The sequence below is a fragment of the Dromaius novaehollandiae genome, chromosome 6 (assembly GCF_036370855.1).
Source record: "Dromaius novaehollandiae isolate bDroNov1 chromosome 6, bDroNov1.hap1, whole genome shotgun sequence".
NCBI classification, from domain to species: Eukaryota; Metazoa; Chordata; class Aves; order Casuariiformes; family Dromaiidae; genus Dromaius; species Dromaius novaehollandiae.
This window is the reverse complement of record NC_088103.1, coordinates 14,347,556-14,364,080: the sequence shown is the minus strand read 5'-3', so window position 1 is coordinate 14,364,080 and position 16,525 is coordinate 14,347,556. Positions and strand designations below refer to the sequence as shown.

The 16,525-nt window shown below is 37.7% G+C and overlaps 1 protein-coding gene across 5 annotated transcripts in view; it reads left to right on the top strand.

The window, feature by feature from the left end:
• BICC1 (BicC family RNA binding protein 1) overlaps nucleotides 1-16,525 on the top strand; it is a 116,015-nt gene that overhangs the window by 23,912 nt on the left and 75,578 nt on the right. For 3 of the 5 annotated variants that reach the window (XM_064513725.1, XM_064513728.1, XM_064513726.1), the window contains exon 2: nucleotides 11,580-11,626. In XM_064513725.1, coding sequence (XP_064369795.1) covers nucleotides 11,580-11,626 — 47 coding nt within the window. Of the gene's footprint in view, nucleotides 1-5,359; nucleotides 5,379-11,579; nucleotides 11,627-15,429; nucleotides 15,597-16,525 lie in introns of those variants that run through there. The other 2 variants (XM_064513729.1, XM_064513727.1) reach the window with 2 other exon arrangements.

Here is a 16,525-nt window from a genome sequence, read left to right as displayed (position 1 = left end):
TAATAAGCAGGCCCATCAGAAAAATATTGTGTACATTTTTATCCAAATCTGTAGGGTTTTTGTTTCTAATTTTTTTATAGCCTTTCTGCATTCTTCTCTCCTATGTAATGAATCATACAGTATCTGTGCACATACCTGACAAGAAAAGTGGTTGTGCATTGAGAGAAAGTTGAACGCTAAACAAATGGAAGGAATATCCCTAGTCATCAATCTGCTGAGCTCAGAGCTCTTGTGTTTGGCAGTTATCCTCAGTCAGCCCCTGGGGCACTTTTCAAATTATTTCTTTCCCCTGTAAACAGCAAGTTCTGTTAAATGGATACCGCAGCTTGGGGGCAGAATCAGATCCATCAGTCCCTGGCAGCAGGAGAGCTTTTGCCTCCTGAGGTACTCCTCAAGGGTTTCTTGCGTCTCCACTGCATCTAGGGACTTGAGAAGACTGCCCTGCTGCAGAGTGCTTAAGAAAATGCCAAGCTTTAAATCTCTTACTTCTGACAATGTTTTGACTCAACAGTATGTCTTCTTCCCAGCTGTGCGACAATGTGGGAGGCTGCTCAATCAGCTGGTACTTTCCCTGCTGAAGGGCTCTTGGTGGCTAGGTTCAGGGAGGAGGAAAAGCGCTAGAGCCTAAAAGATAAGACCTTGTCTTCCAGCTTTTTGTCCTGCTCTTGCTGAATATCATCTTAGATAGAAAACTGCTGGCTGAATTCAGCATGAGGAGGTGCTCGTTAGCTCGCAGACAAATAGCAAGAAGGCAGTCAAAGCAGGATTAGTGGTGTCAACTGCGGGAGGCAAAACGAGAGCGTGGCTGGAGTGGATTAACCTAATTGCATTGTTTTGATCTCCTCCCTTGTGTTGAGGAGTAAGTATATAGTAATGGAAAAACAGATTGCCTGGGTAAACAGCTTTTCATTTCTGTGACAAGAAGTATTGTATAACAGCAGTATGTCCTGTGGGCATTGGTGATGTTTTCCTGCAGCTATGATAGCAGCTCTGTTCCAGCTGTCTCTTCAAAAACTACCTCTCTTTGGATCACAGGTCAAGGGAGCTGGTGTTATCTAGGCTGTTTCATGTGCGAGAATGTTCTTGCCTTCTTGCTGACTTCATGTCTGGCCTTCGACTGGTTTGCTCAGTTTTGTGCATCCACAGTATTGGGAACGAGTTAATATAATGCAAAAAACTTTCTGGCTGGTCTATAATTTTGACTGCAGGGTCCCAAGTTTCTGGAAAGACTGGTTTGAAGGCAGGTTCATTGAAGGAAGGGAGACAGTTAGCCAACTCTTCACATAAAATGACAGAAGCCAAACCACCAGACCACTCTCGCTTTCGCATCTCAGTACAGGTGGTATTTTTTGGGACATAATACTTAGTCATGGGCCAGCTGGCTTTCTTGTTTCAGAAAAATACCCAGCATCTTTTATGACTAGCAGTGCTCTAGCTGAGATACTCTGTTTTGAAATCTCCCTTTCCTCTGAGTTCTTACCTCCTTGCATACAGCCTGGTAACTCGCTGCACTATCTACATAGGTGGTCTAAACAATTCTAGCCTTTGTTTTTATTAAGAAAACAAAAAACACACTCTTAAAGAGATGACAAAGAGTTTTTGCATTAGCCTGGGACCAATTATGCTTTGAGGAAAATCTCAAGTAATTTTTTTAAAAGATATTGGTTCCATTTTTGTTATCTAAGAAATTTTGCACTTCCCAGAAGGATGCCCACTGGTTTAATCTCGCTCAGTCATTGGAATCAGACTAAATGAAAGATTCTCACATAGCTCTTCAGTGTGATTCAGCTGTAATGCAGCTTTTACTCTCCCTGATCTAGTATGTTAATTTATGCTAAACACCACTCAGATACAGGAGTCAACTCTCATAATGACAAATACCGTAGTTCAAGCAGCAATACTTAAGTTTTTTGAAGAAAAGTGTAGGGCATACAGTATCTTTCAAATAGACTCTTTACTCTTTGGTTTCCAGCTTATGTTTGGACAGCTGAGTATCCCAAGGGGGAAGAGGCTTTGGTTTCAACCCAGATTTTCACAATGAGACTGGAAAAACTTCAACAGGCAGGCTACGGGCTCTGGAAATGTTAGTATTAAGTTGAAAAAGCTGGTGAAAGTTTGAATGAAAGTAGAGAAGAAGTTGAAAATTTCATCTAGAAACATCAGCTGGCATGTCTGCTCTAGGCAAGGTCAGAATGGTCAAATGCCTCTGCAGGCCGATGCAGGAGGCTTTCAGGAATATTTTACCCAGTGTGTTCAAGTGCTGAGCAGAATTGACTTGCGCACTGTTGGGCTAGGCTAGCAGTAGTTACTGTGCTACGTTTCTTTTTCTCCTTGATCTGCGATTGCAGTTCTAATGTTGCGAACATAATCAAGCTATTAAGGGAAAAACTTGTTATGAGGATTTCCATGCGCAAGGGGAGAGAAGCAAAGTAATTGACACTTCAGAAAAAAACAAATGCACAAACAAAACACCTGTCATCTCACTTTGAAGCCGTTAACGTAGTAGTTTTAATCAGGTAATACAGCGCTGGCAGCTAGTCAGTTTTCCTGGCTTCATTCTTAAGAATAGCTGGCAGGAAGTGAAAAATTCCCTTTATTCTCTTCACTGAAATCCTAAATCTTTGGCCAAATGGTCCGTTATACTCCACATCACATACAGAGGTGTTCTGTGGCTGCCTGGAGAAGCTAGTCCTGTGGCTGCCTTTTGAAGGAGAGACTTCTAACTTAGGAAAGTGGGGTTCCCAAAGCAACCCCAGCTTCACAGCCTGTTTTCAGTCTGTGACTTGGCTTTAAAAATAAACATATAAGCTTTCTGTATGTGTAGACTTGGCAGATAGCGTTTTCTCTAGAGATAAATGTTTTACAAAAGTGGAAAAATCTGTTGGGATATATCTAAAATTTACATTATGTATTACAGGTTCTGGATGGACTTTTATAGTTGGGCAATTATAAAAATATTGACATAGGGAGAAAAAAATTGACAAAGTGGTAGCCTGTAGTATAATTTGATTCTCTTTTTTTCCTGATGTTGTTAGCCCCCAAAATCCATGCTATCTTTGAAGAAACCAGGAGCAAATCACTAGAAATACTTGTTCAAAGTCTGTCCTATTGGGTTTTAGAGCATATCTGAGTAGGGTTGTCATCTTCTGTTTTTGTACTGTGTTAACTTTCAGTGTCTCCTAAGACTAGTTCCTTCTTTCCCTGATGTGACACCCACAACAAGTGGAAATGAAAGCACTTCTCCCTGGGGATGCCGTTTTTGACACTTTCATGTCTGCATTGAAAGTATCTAAATTCTCACCCATGAGAAGTGTGCACATTCCTACACTTGTCTCCTTGGTATATCAGGTCGAATGCTATTTGCCAGCAAGTATTCTCTTATTTTACCGTTAGGTCTTTACAGTAATATTGAACAGCCTTAAACAAGGGAAAAACACCTAAGTCCACTTTTCTTTTCAGCTGAGACAATTCTGTTGCTAGGTCTTGCTACTTTTTACCACACCATGCTGAAAAGCTGTCTATTCCTTTTCAGTTAATGCTAATACAGATATTCTTGCATTTGTAATTGCAGACAGCTCTACTCATGATACTTTCTTCCATCTCAAACTCTTTAAAGGAAAAGCCACAGTTGAAATTATTTTTCTCACCTGATAATTGAATAGTACTTTTTTTTCTTGGGTATTTCATCCTCTAGCAAGTAGTTTGAAAAGAGGCCATAGACGCAGGATTTCCAGGGTGCTCATACAGACTGTATTTCAACAGCAGGGTGAAGATATCCTTATGTTCAGAATCTGTTTTTTTTTACAGAATTAGTTATGTCTATCAGAAGTGAAAGCACATCTGGCCTTTTTATGAATAGCTTAATAGTTTGTGTATCAAGTTCCTTCTAACAGAAGGAGATACAGTGGAATCCACCCAGAAATGTCTAGTTATTTAGCAATCTATTTATTGTCATTTATGAAACACACTGATTCTTCCAATTCTTCTTCTTTGGCTGCTCTGTCAGAGCAAGAAAGGTCACATATAAACTTTAAGTTCTATCATGCGTGTCTTCATTTTTTTTTAAAGTCTTTAACTTGTTAACAAAGGTGATATTCCTGATTTTTCACCTTCAGTACTAGAGTCCATTTGTTACAGGGTAAGTAGGCCATTAGGAAATTTATGTAATATTGCAGACATCGTGCAGTTCCTGACCCAGCAAACTTGTCAGCTTACTATATGGACAGCTGTACTTCTGCTAGTTTGTTTTTGTGGTTTAGTTTTTGCCTCTCTTAACCCCCTCTATCCTTCTCCTCCCACCTCCCTTTGACTTTGTGGTTTTACTCTGACCTGTCTATGATGAACATCCTCATAATTTAGAGGGTACTTTAGAAACTGTCTTAGGTTTACATATGAAGAGCCTGATTTTCATTCATTGACTCTGGAAAACTTGGTTGCACTTATGAGGCTACCTCATACCCTAAAATACTGAGATTGATGGCATATATCTTGGGCTACTTGATCAAATTAATTCTAATAAAAGTAATCTTTTTTTTTTTTTTTGTCACTTAGAGCAGACTACTAATGTGGACCTTTTTCTTTTTCCACAATAGCAAGGTTCTGCCTTCCCATGATAGCAACGTTAATTGTGTTAGTGGAAGAATGTTTATAACTTGAGCCAAATGGAAAACTAGTTGCAAAAAATCTAAGGCACTTTCCAATGAGAAGAATATATAACTGGTACACTAGTGAAAAGCCAATTGAAAAATAGAGTTCAGGTTGTTTATTATGCAAATCTCTTGTTTATTTAGGCCTTGTTACCTCTTTTTTCTTTAGCCAGACTCTTTCATTTCAGCATACTGGGTTTTTTCTTCTATATAACTTCATATTTTCTAAGTTGAAAACTGGAAGTGAGACTAGCTTTATAATTGCAAGAAAAATGTAAGGTTTTGTTTTGTTTGGATTTCAGTAAATGCAACTTAAGTTTTTTTTTTATATACAATGTGTACTGTATCTTTTTTCCTAAAGGTTTATTTTAAGTAATTTAGCTTAACTCTGTGGCCTATGGGGGTGGAATTCTTTATCTTGGCTTGATATGAGCAAGCTTTCAAAGTATGTATGGGTTATAGTCTGACTTCTGTGCACATAAAAACAATCTTTGTCAGTTGGTTTCTGGCCTAGCTGTTTAATGAAAAATATTTTTTAATATGATAAACAGCTTAGTAACTTCTGAAAAATATCTCTATTTTTACTTTTCTTTTGAATAACTGTCTATTTCAGAAAAAAATTACTATGTAGTTGGCACCTTTTTGTGGCAGTTTCAGAAAAGATCAAATCCAAGATGAGGACTATCTCAACATAAGTGTCATGAAGTCATTCTCATTCAGTGGATAGAAAAGGTGAAAAATATTTTATTATTTCTCTTGAAGTATATTATTCTACACTTACTTCAAATCCCATAAAGTTGACTTGTTTTACTGACATTCAAATAATATGTAGTTATATTATCTTCTCTGTGGAAGTGTTTTTTGATGCAAGGAATTTTTTGTTTCCATGAAGCTGAAATCTTGAGCAGAACATGTTACATTCTGTATAAATGCAGTCTTTTAATGCAGGTGATGGAAGAATTTTTTGATACTAGTCAACTTAAAGACAAGTTCATAAATGTATATTACATTTTCAAGATCAATTTCAAGAACTTGGAAAATGAGGTGCAAAGCTGATGTGAGATCAACAATAAATTACAATAATTCATTTAGAGAAGACTACCTCTGTGTACCATGGGTTCAGTTCCTGTAAAATGTGGCCTATATTGTAACAATTGTTTTCATAATTAAAGTAATATATGAAGTAAAAGTTCAAGTTCACTTTTCTGTGTGAACTTGCAACAAATTACAGTTGGGCTTTTTTATGCTTTGGTGATTAAGTAGACAAGATGTGTGTACTTCATGGGTACCATAATGGCTAACACCTGTTTCAACTGTTTTATATTTGTATTGGATAGAACCCTGGCAATCCAATATATCTTGAAAAGCAAAAACCTGATATTAAATATTTCATGGTATGGAAGAAATTATAACAAACATAGAGTACAGCTTAAAATACAAAATGCTTACCATGCACATTTACATAGTCTTTTTTCCATATTTCTGAAGCCAGTGTTAGGATTTTGTGTAAAAATAATCCTGCTTTCTCTGAAGGTTAACTGAGTGATTTTTTTACTACCATAAAATAAATCCTGTTTCTAAGATGATGGTGTTTCCTGAGTAGCAGAGGTTGGCAGAGATGAACAGGTTTGTCGGTCGGTGCCTTGTATTAATTACTGTTTGGTTTGACCTGGCTTCTGTCAAATCCACTTTGGGGACAAGGGCCTTTTGGCAGAAGAGTCAAGTGGTCATCCATGGTTAGTAACCAGGCCTGAATTTCCAGAGCTCAGCTGGAAATACTGTCAAAACGTTGATGCTTTCCTGTTTCTCATCAGAAACGCTGCTTGCGTATCAGTTGTCATTATACATATTGAAATGACTTCAAGGAGTATTTCCATTGACTGGTAGCATTTTTGCTGTAAGATGCACTGTTCGAAAGTTTAAGTGCTCTTTTCCTACTTGGGTCATATTCGTGGCACCGGGTCCCCCCGACGGAGGAGCCTGTCGGTCTGGAGAAGACTCAGAGGGACTCCTCCATCTGGTGGCCCCTTCTCTAGGCCCCGGGTGCACGAACACCTGCAGCAGGCGTGTGCAGGTCTCCTAAAAGCTGCTTTTTCTGCTGAATTTGAAGCTAGCTCTGGTCCCTGATGTGGCTACGCAAAAAGCTGTGCCATCCAAAGAAGGACAAGGTGGACATGAGCAGCAAAGGCTTTTTCTTTTCATGACTGAAAGTGTTCTTCTAAAATAAGTCTGTCTTCCACTAATGATTTGTTGGGCTCATCGTTTTAAAGCATTCTTGTTGTAACTGGGGATAATGGTGGTTTTAACAACTTGTGTTGGTGGGAAGCAAACCCCAAAAGTGGGGGTGTCTTGGTTTTTTTCCTCCTAATCATTTGAAGTTGAATCTAGCAAGCAGTTAAATAACTGAACTGGACTTGTGGACGTAATATCTCCTAAGTTAAGACTGATAATTTAAAAATAAAGTGCTAGGCATTCACTTAATTTTTTTGTTTGCTACTAGCATACTGTTTTGAAGGCCTTACTTTTGTTTACAAAGTCAGACAAGGCAGAACTTGGTGTATTACAGTATGAAACTTTATTTCAAGATTAATAATGAGATGGATTACATGGTGCGTTCTAGCCTATTGTGGAAGGCATATAGATTTACTCTGAGAGAAATTAAAAAACTGTTTTCTGTGTTCCCTTCCCATCTACCCACACCCCCAAAGGCTTATTGTCTTAGTTGTTTGAAAATTTTGCTTGAAACTTCCAAATTTTGCTTTTTTTTTTAAAAAAAGCTAGTTTTATATTAACTTTTTAATTAATATTAGTAGGATTACTAAAATAATCTGCCAAGGTATGTCCCTCAGATGCAAATTCTAAAAGCTTTTCAAAACAATACTTCAAAGATGAGATTTATTTTGAGGGTTGGGGTTAATACTCTCAAGATTTATTCAGAAAAGCTGAGCTTAGGATGCAGGGACCTAACAAACAGTGATGGTGTTTTTTCCTAAGCTGCAGATGCAAATTAACACTTGTATTTATCTCAGTTTATTTGATTAAGGTAAACCTCAATGCCTTATTGTATTGTGGCTCATTGTAGTGAGCCCTCAAAATGGTTTTGATTTTTAATGACTTTGTGTAAATTTCGTAACTTTCTGGAATGCTTTTCTCAATCCTTTCCCTGCAAAAGATGGAATTTTTGTGGTGTTTGAAGGAAGGGGGGAAAAAAACCCTTAGCCTTTCAATTAGTAAATAAATGGATAACTTTTTCCTTGTGTTTGGCAATGCTTACTGTTTTCAGAAGTGGCTGATTTGGAGAGGAAGAAGATTTCAAAATAATTTCAGGTTAATAGTCAATGTTTCACATACATGTTAAAAACCTTAAATATATGGAGGGAGACATAGGTTTAAAAAGTGTGCAAATATGGGTAGCATCCCAGACTTCATAAACTACTAATGAAATTGCCAATTTTTGTTATCTGTAACTGCTCCTCACAGAAATAAGTAACTTTTAAGAAGCCAAATAAAACAAGATGTAAACTAGCATCATTGGTACAAAGACCTCTATAAGGAAGAGGGAGGGTAAAAGGAGGAAATACTGGAAAAATACTAATCTAACAGGAAGCAATGTACTACTTCAGGTAGATCATCTTGCTTTGGTTTCTAACTTTTTTTTAGTGGTTTTTTTTGTTTTTGTTTTCTTCCCTTTGGTAGTGAAATATATCATCCTCATTCTAACTCAGTACTTTGAGCCACGATACTGAGTGTTTATTTTTATTCAGAGTGTGTAACAGACAGTAATAACTGGATCACCTTAATATACAACAAATACTTTGTATGAAAAATTAACATAGGCATACCTCTTGATGAGTTAAGCAGTGCTGCATAATGGACATGAAGGGCCAAAATACTAAAATACTGCAATACCTCCTTAATCATGTCAAGATCCACTTAAATAAGGTATAGAAAATCGGATTAAACTTCTGTGTCTTTTTTTTCAAAAACTACCATACAGTCTTCTCTGCCGTGTAGCAGGTATCATGGTACCTGAAAAAATAGGTTATAGTGAAAGATCTCATCTACTGAAAAGTTATAAGGAAAGACCATATCTTTATGGTAGAGTTTAACAACTGCAAAGTATACTGAATATTAACTAAAGATATTTCTAAAGTACCATATGCTCCAACTTAATTATTCTGTGTTTTTGGGGGCTTTTTTTCTTGTCAACCCAATTTAAAACGTATTCCTCTTCCTTATTCCTTACTTTCTCCATGCTTTTTGATCTCTCTTGTGTCCATACAGTATTTTGTGGGGCCAGGCCATAAATCAGGTCACCAGAATGATGCAGATTAAAAATAAAACTACAATAAAAATCCTGGAATTTGCTATGTCCACATTCTATTTAAATACCCTGCAGAGCATGTCTGCTACTGTCTAATCTCATTTGTATTCAGCTTAGAAATCATACATTTGTAGCTGGAACAAAATCTGGCCATTCCTAAAGCTACAGCTTAGCCTTCAGTCTATTGTGTTCTTTTTTTTATAGTTTATCTTTGTACTTTCTGATTAAAAGCATATTGGTCATATGTTTCACTTCAGATACAGTGTGTTACTCCTCATTTCCCTAATGTGTTTCATAGCTATTGCTAAGCTAATGAAAAACTTGTAAGGATGTGTATTGATGAAATGGCTGCCATCAAAAATAAAGTTAGCATTCAGTTGTCTCTTTTGCTAGTATCTGTGGCTTATAAATCTGAAAAGAATCTGAAAAATCTGAAATCTTTTCCAGTTGTTTTCTCTGCTTCCAGAGAACCTTGTTCTTGGTTCACTGTTCTGTTATAGGTGCTTGCAGGTTTTGAAGGTAAGGACAATGTTTTACTCTTAAATTTGTGGACTAATGGACTCTGGAATTGCTCCTACAGCAAGATGATTGCTTGGCAGGCTTAATTCAGCGCCTTCATTTTAACCACATTCGAGTTAAGTAACATGAACCTCTGAATTGTATTAAATAAAACTCTGCAGTGTACAGTTTCTCCATGATATTTAAGTGTTGCTCTCGGTGTTTTATGAGAAGCTTGCATTTCATACATACTTACATTTTTATTGTAGTGGCATTGCTTCCTCTGAGGTAGGAGGAGCAGTCTTGCTTGACGCAGAGGGAGACCCTTTGGAAGGCATGCCTCTAGGTTGTGTCTTCTCAGTAGCGTTCATTTGCTCAGATTGATTGCATTAATGAGCTAATGTCAATGTATGACTTTGGAATTGTTTGTGCAATTTAAAGAGTAAGGGAGGACTAAGTAGCTGGAAACAAAGAGTTTTGAAGCCGTGATGATGGATGAGGCAAACTAGAGGTCTGTTTTGTACTTGAGAAATACAAATGGAAAAATCACAATGACAGCAAGTTTTTTGCTTCAGCGGCCTGACACAATTCAGAGAACTCTTCCTGTGTTTGGAGCTCCATATGGAGGCATCTTTTTCTGGGAAAAGGAAATAATCCTTTTCATGATTGGTTCTGGAATTGGTTAGTAGGTCTCAAGTTGCAACACATAAGCTACAACATATGCAAACGGTTGTATGTTTCTAAGTGTGATCATTTAGATTAACTAAATATACAATTAGGGATTTAAATACACAGAGGAGAGAATCCAGGCTCTAGCAGAGGTCCCTCTCTTGACATTGGTGATTTATATGGTCTCTTTTCAGAAGCTTACAAGCCCTGTTCTGGAATGGGCTAGTGTTTGTTCCCCTTGTTGATTTTCCTGCACTCTGACTGAAAAGCACTCGAGGTTGTGCACTTCGTTTCCAGCTTCCATATGTTTAGATTAGTTAGTACGCTCTCTTCCTAATGTCAACTGTGCCTTATATGTTAAATCCAGATGTCCCCACCTCATGGTCAGGACAACCCCAGCGCGCAGGGGTACTCCCAGGCTCTGGCATGTGCACATCTGGTGATGCCCCTTTTCCCTGATACAGCGTTTTGAATGCAGTGTTTTGATTCACAGACCTCATGATTTTCACCTTTTGGCCTTTGGTTCGCTAGGTTAAGCAGGTCCAGATGTTTCAGTCCTTACCTGCGTGACCAGTTCTTACTTGTCCACAGCTGCCTAGCCACGCTAGTAGCCACGTCCAGTGCTGCTCTTTGCTTGAATTCATCTTTCTCAAGTGTAATTCTTCAGTGTTCAGCAACGTGACCATACCTCTGGTTCGCACAATGGCACTGTAGCTAGCAACGATACCTGAGGTTGCGTTTGGGTCTTCAGCTGCAGTGAATGTAGTAGCTCATAGTCATTGGCTGGCTGAAGAGTGCCTACTGCAGAAATTCACTAAATAGCAACAAATGGAAAAGGAATATTTAAGAGGACTAATATCTACTTAGATTTTGTTGTGTTTTCTCAGTCTCAATGAGCCAAATAGTATTGCGTCAAGGTTTTATATTTAACCTTGATATCAAAAATAGTAAGATAGAGGAAAAACTAACATGATTCTGGCTGAATGCAGTGGTGTGAGGGTGTATTTGTTTTGTTTTGTTTTGTCTTTTGTTTTTTTCACTCTAATTTTTAATCTTGATGTAGCAAATCTTGTGCCCATAGGGCTATTTTCTAAGCATCCTGTTGGTACAGTTACCTGGCAAAGTGTACAATGTGAATAAATCATTAGACTTAAGCTGTCATATTTACTTTGTAACTAAAATATAGATTAATATACAACAGCTCTACTAGGCAAATATAGGCATCTGCTTGGACTGAAACTTTAGAAAATAACTGCAAAAGGCTGTTCTAAGTATTAGCCAATTTTTCAGAGTTCAAAGTATTTACTACATGAGAAGTAGTAGTACCTGGAGTTACAATTTCAGTGGAATGGCTTCATTAATTATTTCTATATATAAACTTGTAAGTGTTTCTTTTATGTACTCTGTAACCAGATATTGCCTTTTTTTTTTTTTTTTGACAGCTGCTGCTGAGGGCAAAGGGAAAAGTGGGGAAGACTTTTTTCAGAAGGTAAGAAAGGCAATTTAATTCTATCACGGCAATCTATTAGAGGAAAAATTATCCCCGTTATTCATTCATGAGATCAACTAATTAAATTTAACATGGGACAGTTTGCACTATATTGATTAAATATTTTTATTTGTTCTTGTCATTTAACATATCTACTAACCATCATGCATAAAATGTGATACAAAATGCTCTTTGTGTTCTACTGTCATTCATACACAACAATAAAATTATTCTTCATTTTAAAAACTTTGAAATATGCATTATAAAAATCATCTTGATTAATAGAAGAGGGTTTGCCTTAAAAGATGTTGTGAGGTGGTCTTAAGTTTTTTTGCATGTCTATGGATAAACACTGCATCCTGCTGCAAGTTTAATAAATAATGGGTCTTTTTGGTTGGTTGGTTTTTTGTCAAAATATTGACATGAAATGTATTGTGGTATCATTGAAAGCATAAACATTTGGACAAGAAATGCAAAGTCCTTTTAAGAAGGAAATACTGATCCACACTGATTCAATAAAGTTTGTGGTTAGACAGCTACAGAGTCACGGAAGGGCTGGAAAAAATAGTCCTGCAGCAACTAAACTACAAAGCAAAGCATGGCCAGGAGTAATGACTATGAAATTACTTTTGCAAAGCAGCATACTTTTTCAGGAATAGTGTATAAAATGTTATTTATGAGTTACATTAATGAAAATCTGCATACATTATGCAAATAAAAATGATGAGCTGTTTTGTCTTCCCGTATGATAGAGAAGACAATGTCAATCTTCATGCTGTATAACGAAAGGCCTTGAAACTCTTTTGATCGGGTGTCCATTAAATAAGCAGTTTTGACATATTTTGCATGTTCTGGTTGTATCTTACAATAGAAGTGGTATTTCTAAAAAGTTTCTTTTTGGATGTGGAAGAATACTTTATCCAGGAAGAACATGCTTGTCAGATGCTTTGATTGAGGCTAGTGAGGAGGAGTGTGTATACTGCCAAAATGTCTGTTTTAGAAAGGATTTTGTTTTAGGGCAAATAATATTAGTGGGAGACTTCAGATTATGACTGTTCTTGACTGATGACAAAAGTTACTTTTCGGAATATGCTGCTTGTCCTTCCCTTTCCAACATTAGTGTGTACAGAGCAGAATGTGCCAGTTTTTCTTCCTTAGGATTTTATCAAAATGCATGAGACTTTTTATTTGCTGCAGCAAAGTTAAGCTTTAGTAATATATACTTCATTCTGCACATCATTTAGTTTACAACACAACATTTTCTCTCACCTGAATAAAACAGCTTATAAGTCTTGAAGCTAAACACAAAATGCTTCTTGTTTCTGTGGTTGAGTGGATTATATATTTGGTATGTATAACTGGATACTCAATTATTGTATTTACTGTAAATATAATGTACCTTACAGCAGTTATGTAGTGACTGGTATTAAAGCGAAAAATACTGTTTAATAGGAAATAAAAGTTTAATAGGAAAATGAAGTGTGCTGAAATACTTAAGTATGTGAATAAGAGTTTTCTACTTAACCATACTGGTAATAGGTGTGTGTCATCTGCCTATACTGACATTATGTCATATATCTGCATAATTACTATGTTGGTGTGATCTGGATGATGTGGTGGGCTAAAGCTGCTTCACTTTGGCTAGCATTCTTTCTATTGCCGAATCAACTCGGTAGCTTATTTTTAGATGTCTACAGTTTTTCTGTGCATACATACCATACTACAGCTAATGAAAACAGATGGAAACCATCTTCTTTGCAAGTTCTCTTTTGTTCAAAAAAAAAATCTTTGGACAGTTGCTCATAGCTTACTCACCGTCTCTGTCTGTGCAGTTTCCTTTAATCAGGGTTAAGCTTTTTCCTTTCTCTAGTGAAGTGAGCAAGGCAGAGTTTTGGGAGGTACAGTGAGGAATCTGCGCATGTGTTTCAGGTTGTGTGGTGAGGAGGAAGATTTGTGGCTTTAGAAACACATTGCAAACCAAGGTGGCAGGATACTTAACCTGAATTTGAAGCTACACTAAATGCATTTTAAAGATAGCCTTTAGAAGGAAGCTTTCTCAGGGCCGTGTTGGCACAGGCTTGTGTGTGGAGTGGGGAGGGGGAAGCACACAGTTTAAGAGCGGCGTGGAGAGCTGAGGGTGTAGTTTGCATGAGTTTTGCTATGCCGTGTGTGGGACGCTTTCTGACAAACTCTGCCCTCAAACAACGTGTGGGAGTTACTGTGGGCTGGAAGCGGGGTGTGGGGTGGAAGACTCTTTCATGTAAATGCTGAAACGATAGAAATAAGGAGGCAGGGATTCAGGAAGGCAGTCCTATGTGTCAGGAGATTCACTGAAGAGGAGGAGAGAAAAGGCCCGTTGTGGAGGGAGCGGGACAGGGCTGATGGCTTGCCGATGCTGGGAGCTCGGACGTGGGGAGGCAGCGCCCCTTGGGTCAGTGGCCCCCCACGGGAGGCACAGGACTTGTTCCTGTACTTGTGAGCAGGGCCTCAGGTCAGGGACTGCCGGGGGTTGTGATGCTATACGTGGTGTCCTCTAACGGATCCATCGTGCCTTTAAAGGATGAATTCTCTTAACTTAATACTGAGGTTTCTGGTGCTCACAACTCTTGCTGGCCTGCAAACATGCGAGTAAGCAGTACTATTTTCCATCGTCATCATCAAGCAGACTATTAGTGGATGCAAACTGCTTCTATCAACTTCTGACTTCTGAGAGTTAATAACAGTTTTAAATGCAGTATTTCACAGAGCATTTTAGCAGAAACAAGTGTATGTTCTGCTGTTGCTAGTGGAATTACAGAGTAAGCCACTGTTCTTTGGTCAGCTCTTGGCTATGGTGGGCAAACTAAGCTACCATTTCCACGCTGTCATGGGGGGAAAGAACCAAGTGATGAAGTGCCACTTCCTCTTCCCCTGAATTAAATATAAGAAAGCCAAAAACAGACATTGCCTGTTTTTCTATAGTGTCACTTTAAAGTCTGAGAACTTTAGCATACTTTCTTCTAATACTTTGTTAGTACTGTTTCCATCCCGCTTACCCTCATGAAAAACCCTAACGTAGTCTAACATGGATCTTTCACGACCACTGGAAGGTGGTAATGTTTTAACAAGAAATAGGTATATAATGGGGTGGCTTTCTCTCCAGAGCTTACTGATCTGCAGCTCAGTGGCAGGTAATCTTAAATAAACATGGAATGCTTTGCTGTTGTGTTACATATTATCTTACGTAAAAGGTTCTCATAGACCTGGATATATATATTATTGTCCTAATTTATTCCATTGGAGTAATACATAATATAAAATTATGGCTTGTTCTTGATCCAAAGCCCATTTTCAGTTGATGGAGTGTTTCCATTGAATTCCATAACATCTGGTTCACACCTCATAGGCAAGCAAGGCCCTTCCCAGGCAAAGCCAAGACATTGTTCCAAGGAGCATATAATTTATGTAGCACTGTAGATATGCAGGGCACTTTTATGTAAATGTAAGAAGGTGGTTGGTCTCTGCCCTGAAAAGTTCATAATCCAAAACAGATGACTGTTGTTTGTGTGGACAGAGGGGAATTCAATGCATCATTTCCGTTTGCTTTTAGCTCTTGCCTCATCTCTCTTTTTTTATTTTATTTTTTTTATTTTTAACACTTGCAAGTCTTAGTGCTAATGATGACCTTCCTTTTTGGAACTTCTTACCTTAACCATGGGAATGTCGTGTGGGGGGACAGGTGGAGCTGCATGTGCAAAAGGTGGAGTGGTGTTTGTTCCAAGTGCTTGACTCTAAGTCAGATGTGAGCTGTTTAGTGTGTATGTGTGTTCGGCATGTGTTTTCTGGAGTATTTCTGAATGAGCTCCTCAGCTCTTTCTTTCCTGGCTTTCAGGAGTTTGTTTGGAGAATTTGGCTTTGTGGTATGCTGTAACATACTACCAGACAACTGTAACTTTGTGCTTATGGGATTTATTGTTTCTGAATGTTCAAGGTGGGTTTTTTTGTTTGTTTTAAATGAAGAAAAATGGTATTTGTAGAAACTAGTATGCTTTTACACAGTTGTAGATATTTAAGATTTTAAAGCTATCACTAGATTTAGGTAAAATGTGTGTTTAAATGCTTATGCTTCTGTCTTCACTATGGGCTCTGTTATTCAGTAAAGGAAATACAATCATGCCTGAAAGTTTTGGGAATGTGAAGATGTAAATGGAAAAATGTTACATGTATGTACCCAGATTTCGTCTGTTAACTGTAATAGTCTCATGCATGTAAAGGAAGACTAGGATTCTCTTCTTTTTCTTCTGGCATTGTATGTAACATAAATCTCACCAGTAGCTTCTTACTTCATGATATGAATAGTGCTTTAAAAGCTACTGATGCCCTTTTAGAAGCAATATTTGGTGGAACTATCTGTTAAAGTTGGCTGTTTCTCCAATATAGAGGTTGCGAAAAAAAGTAGTGGTAAGAGATGAGATGGGGGGGGAGGAAGTATTTTCAATTATTCGAATAAGTAAACAGTAGGTATATCTCACTGAATCTTTCGCCTTTCTGTAAAGTTCCTCTTCCATATGCAGTAGTTTTTAATGAATGTACATTACCTTTTATTTGTTTGAGGGTCAGCAGCGAAGGTGGGGAGGAAGCCCTGTTTGTAACACCCTGTATTTTCACTTGCATGTAACATTTTTCAAAATATTTGTTGGGCTGACATGGGGTAAACCTTGTAACTTTTGAAAAAACTGTTTGAATTACATTTGTATATACATAAACACCTTTGTATGTATACATTGTATATCCTGATACAAATCCAGACTTAACCAAATGAGGTATGTTGTTCTGTCCACAGTAGGTCAGGCTGAAAGTTGGTCTTTCTTCCTGTCTAATCTCTAAACATGAAACATGTAGGTAAAGCTCCAAATCTGA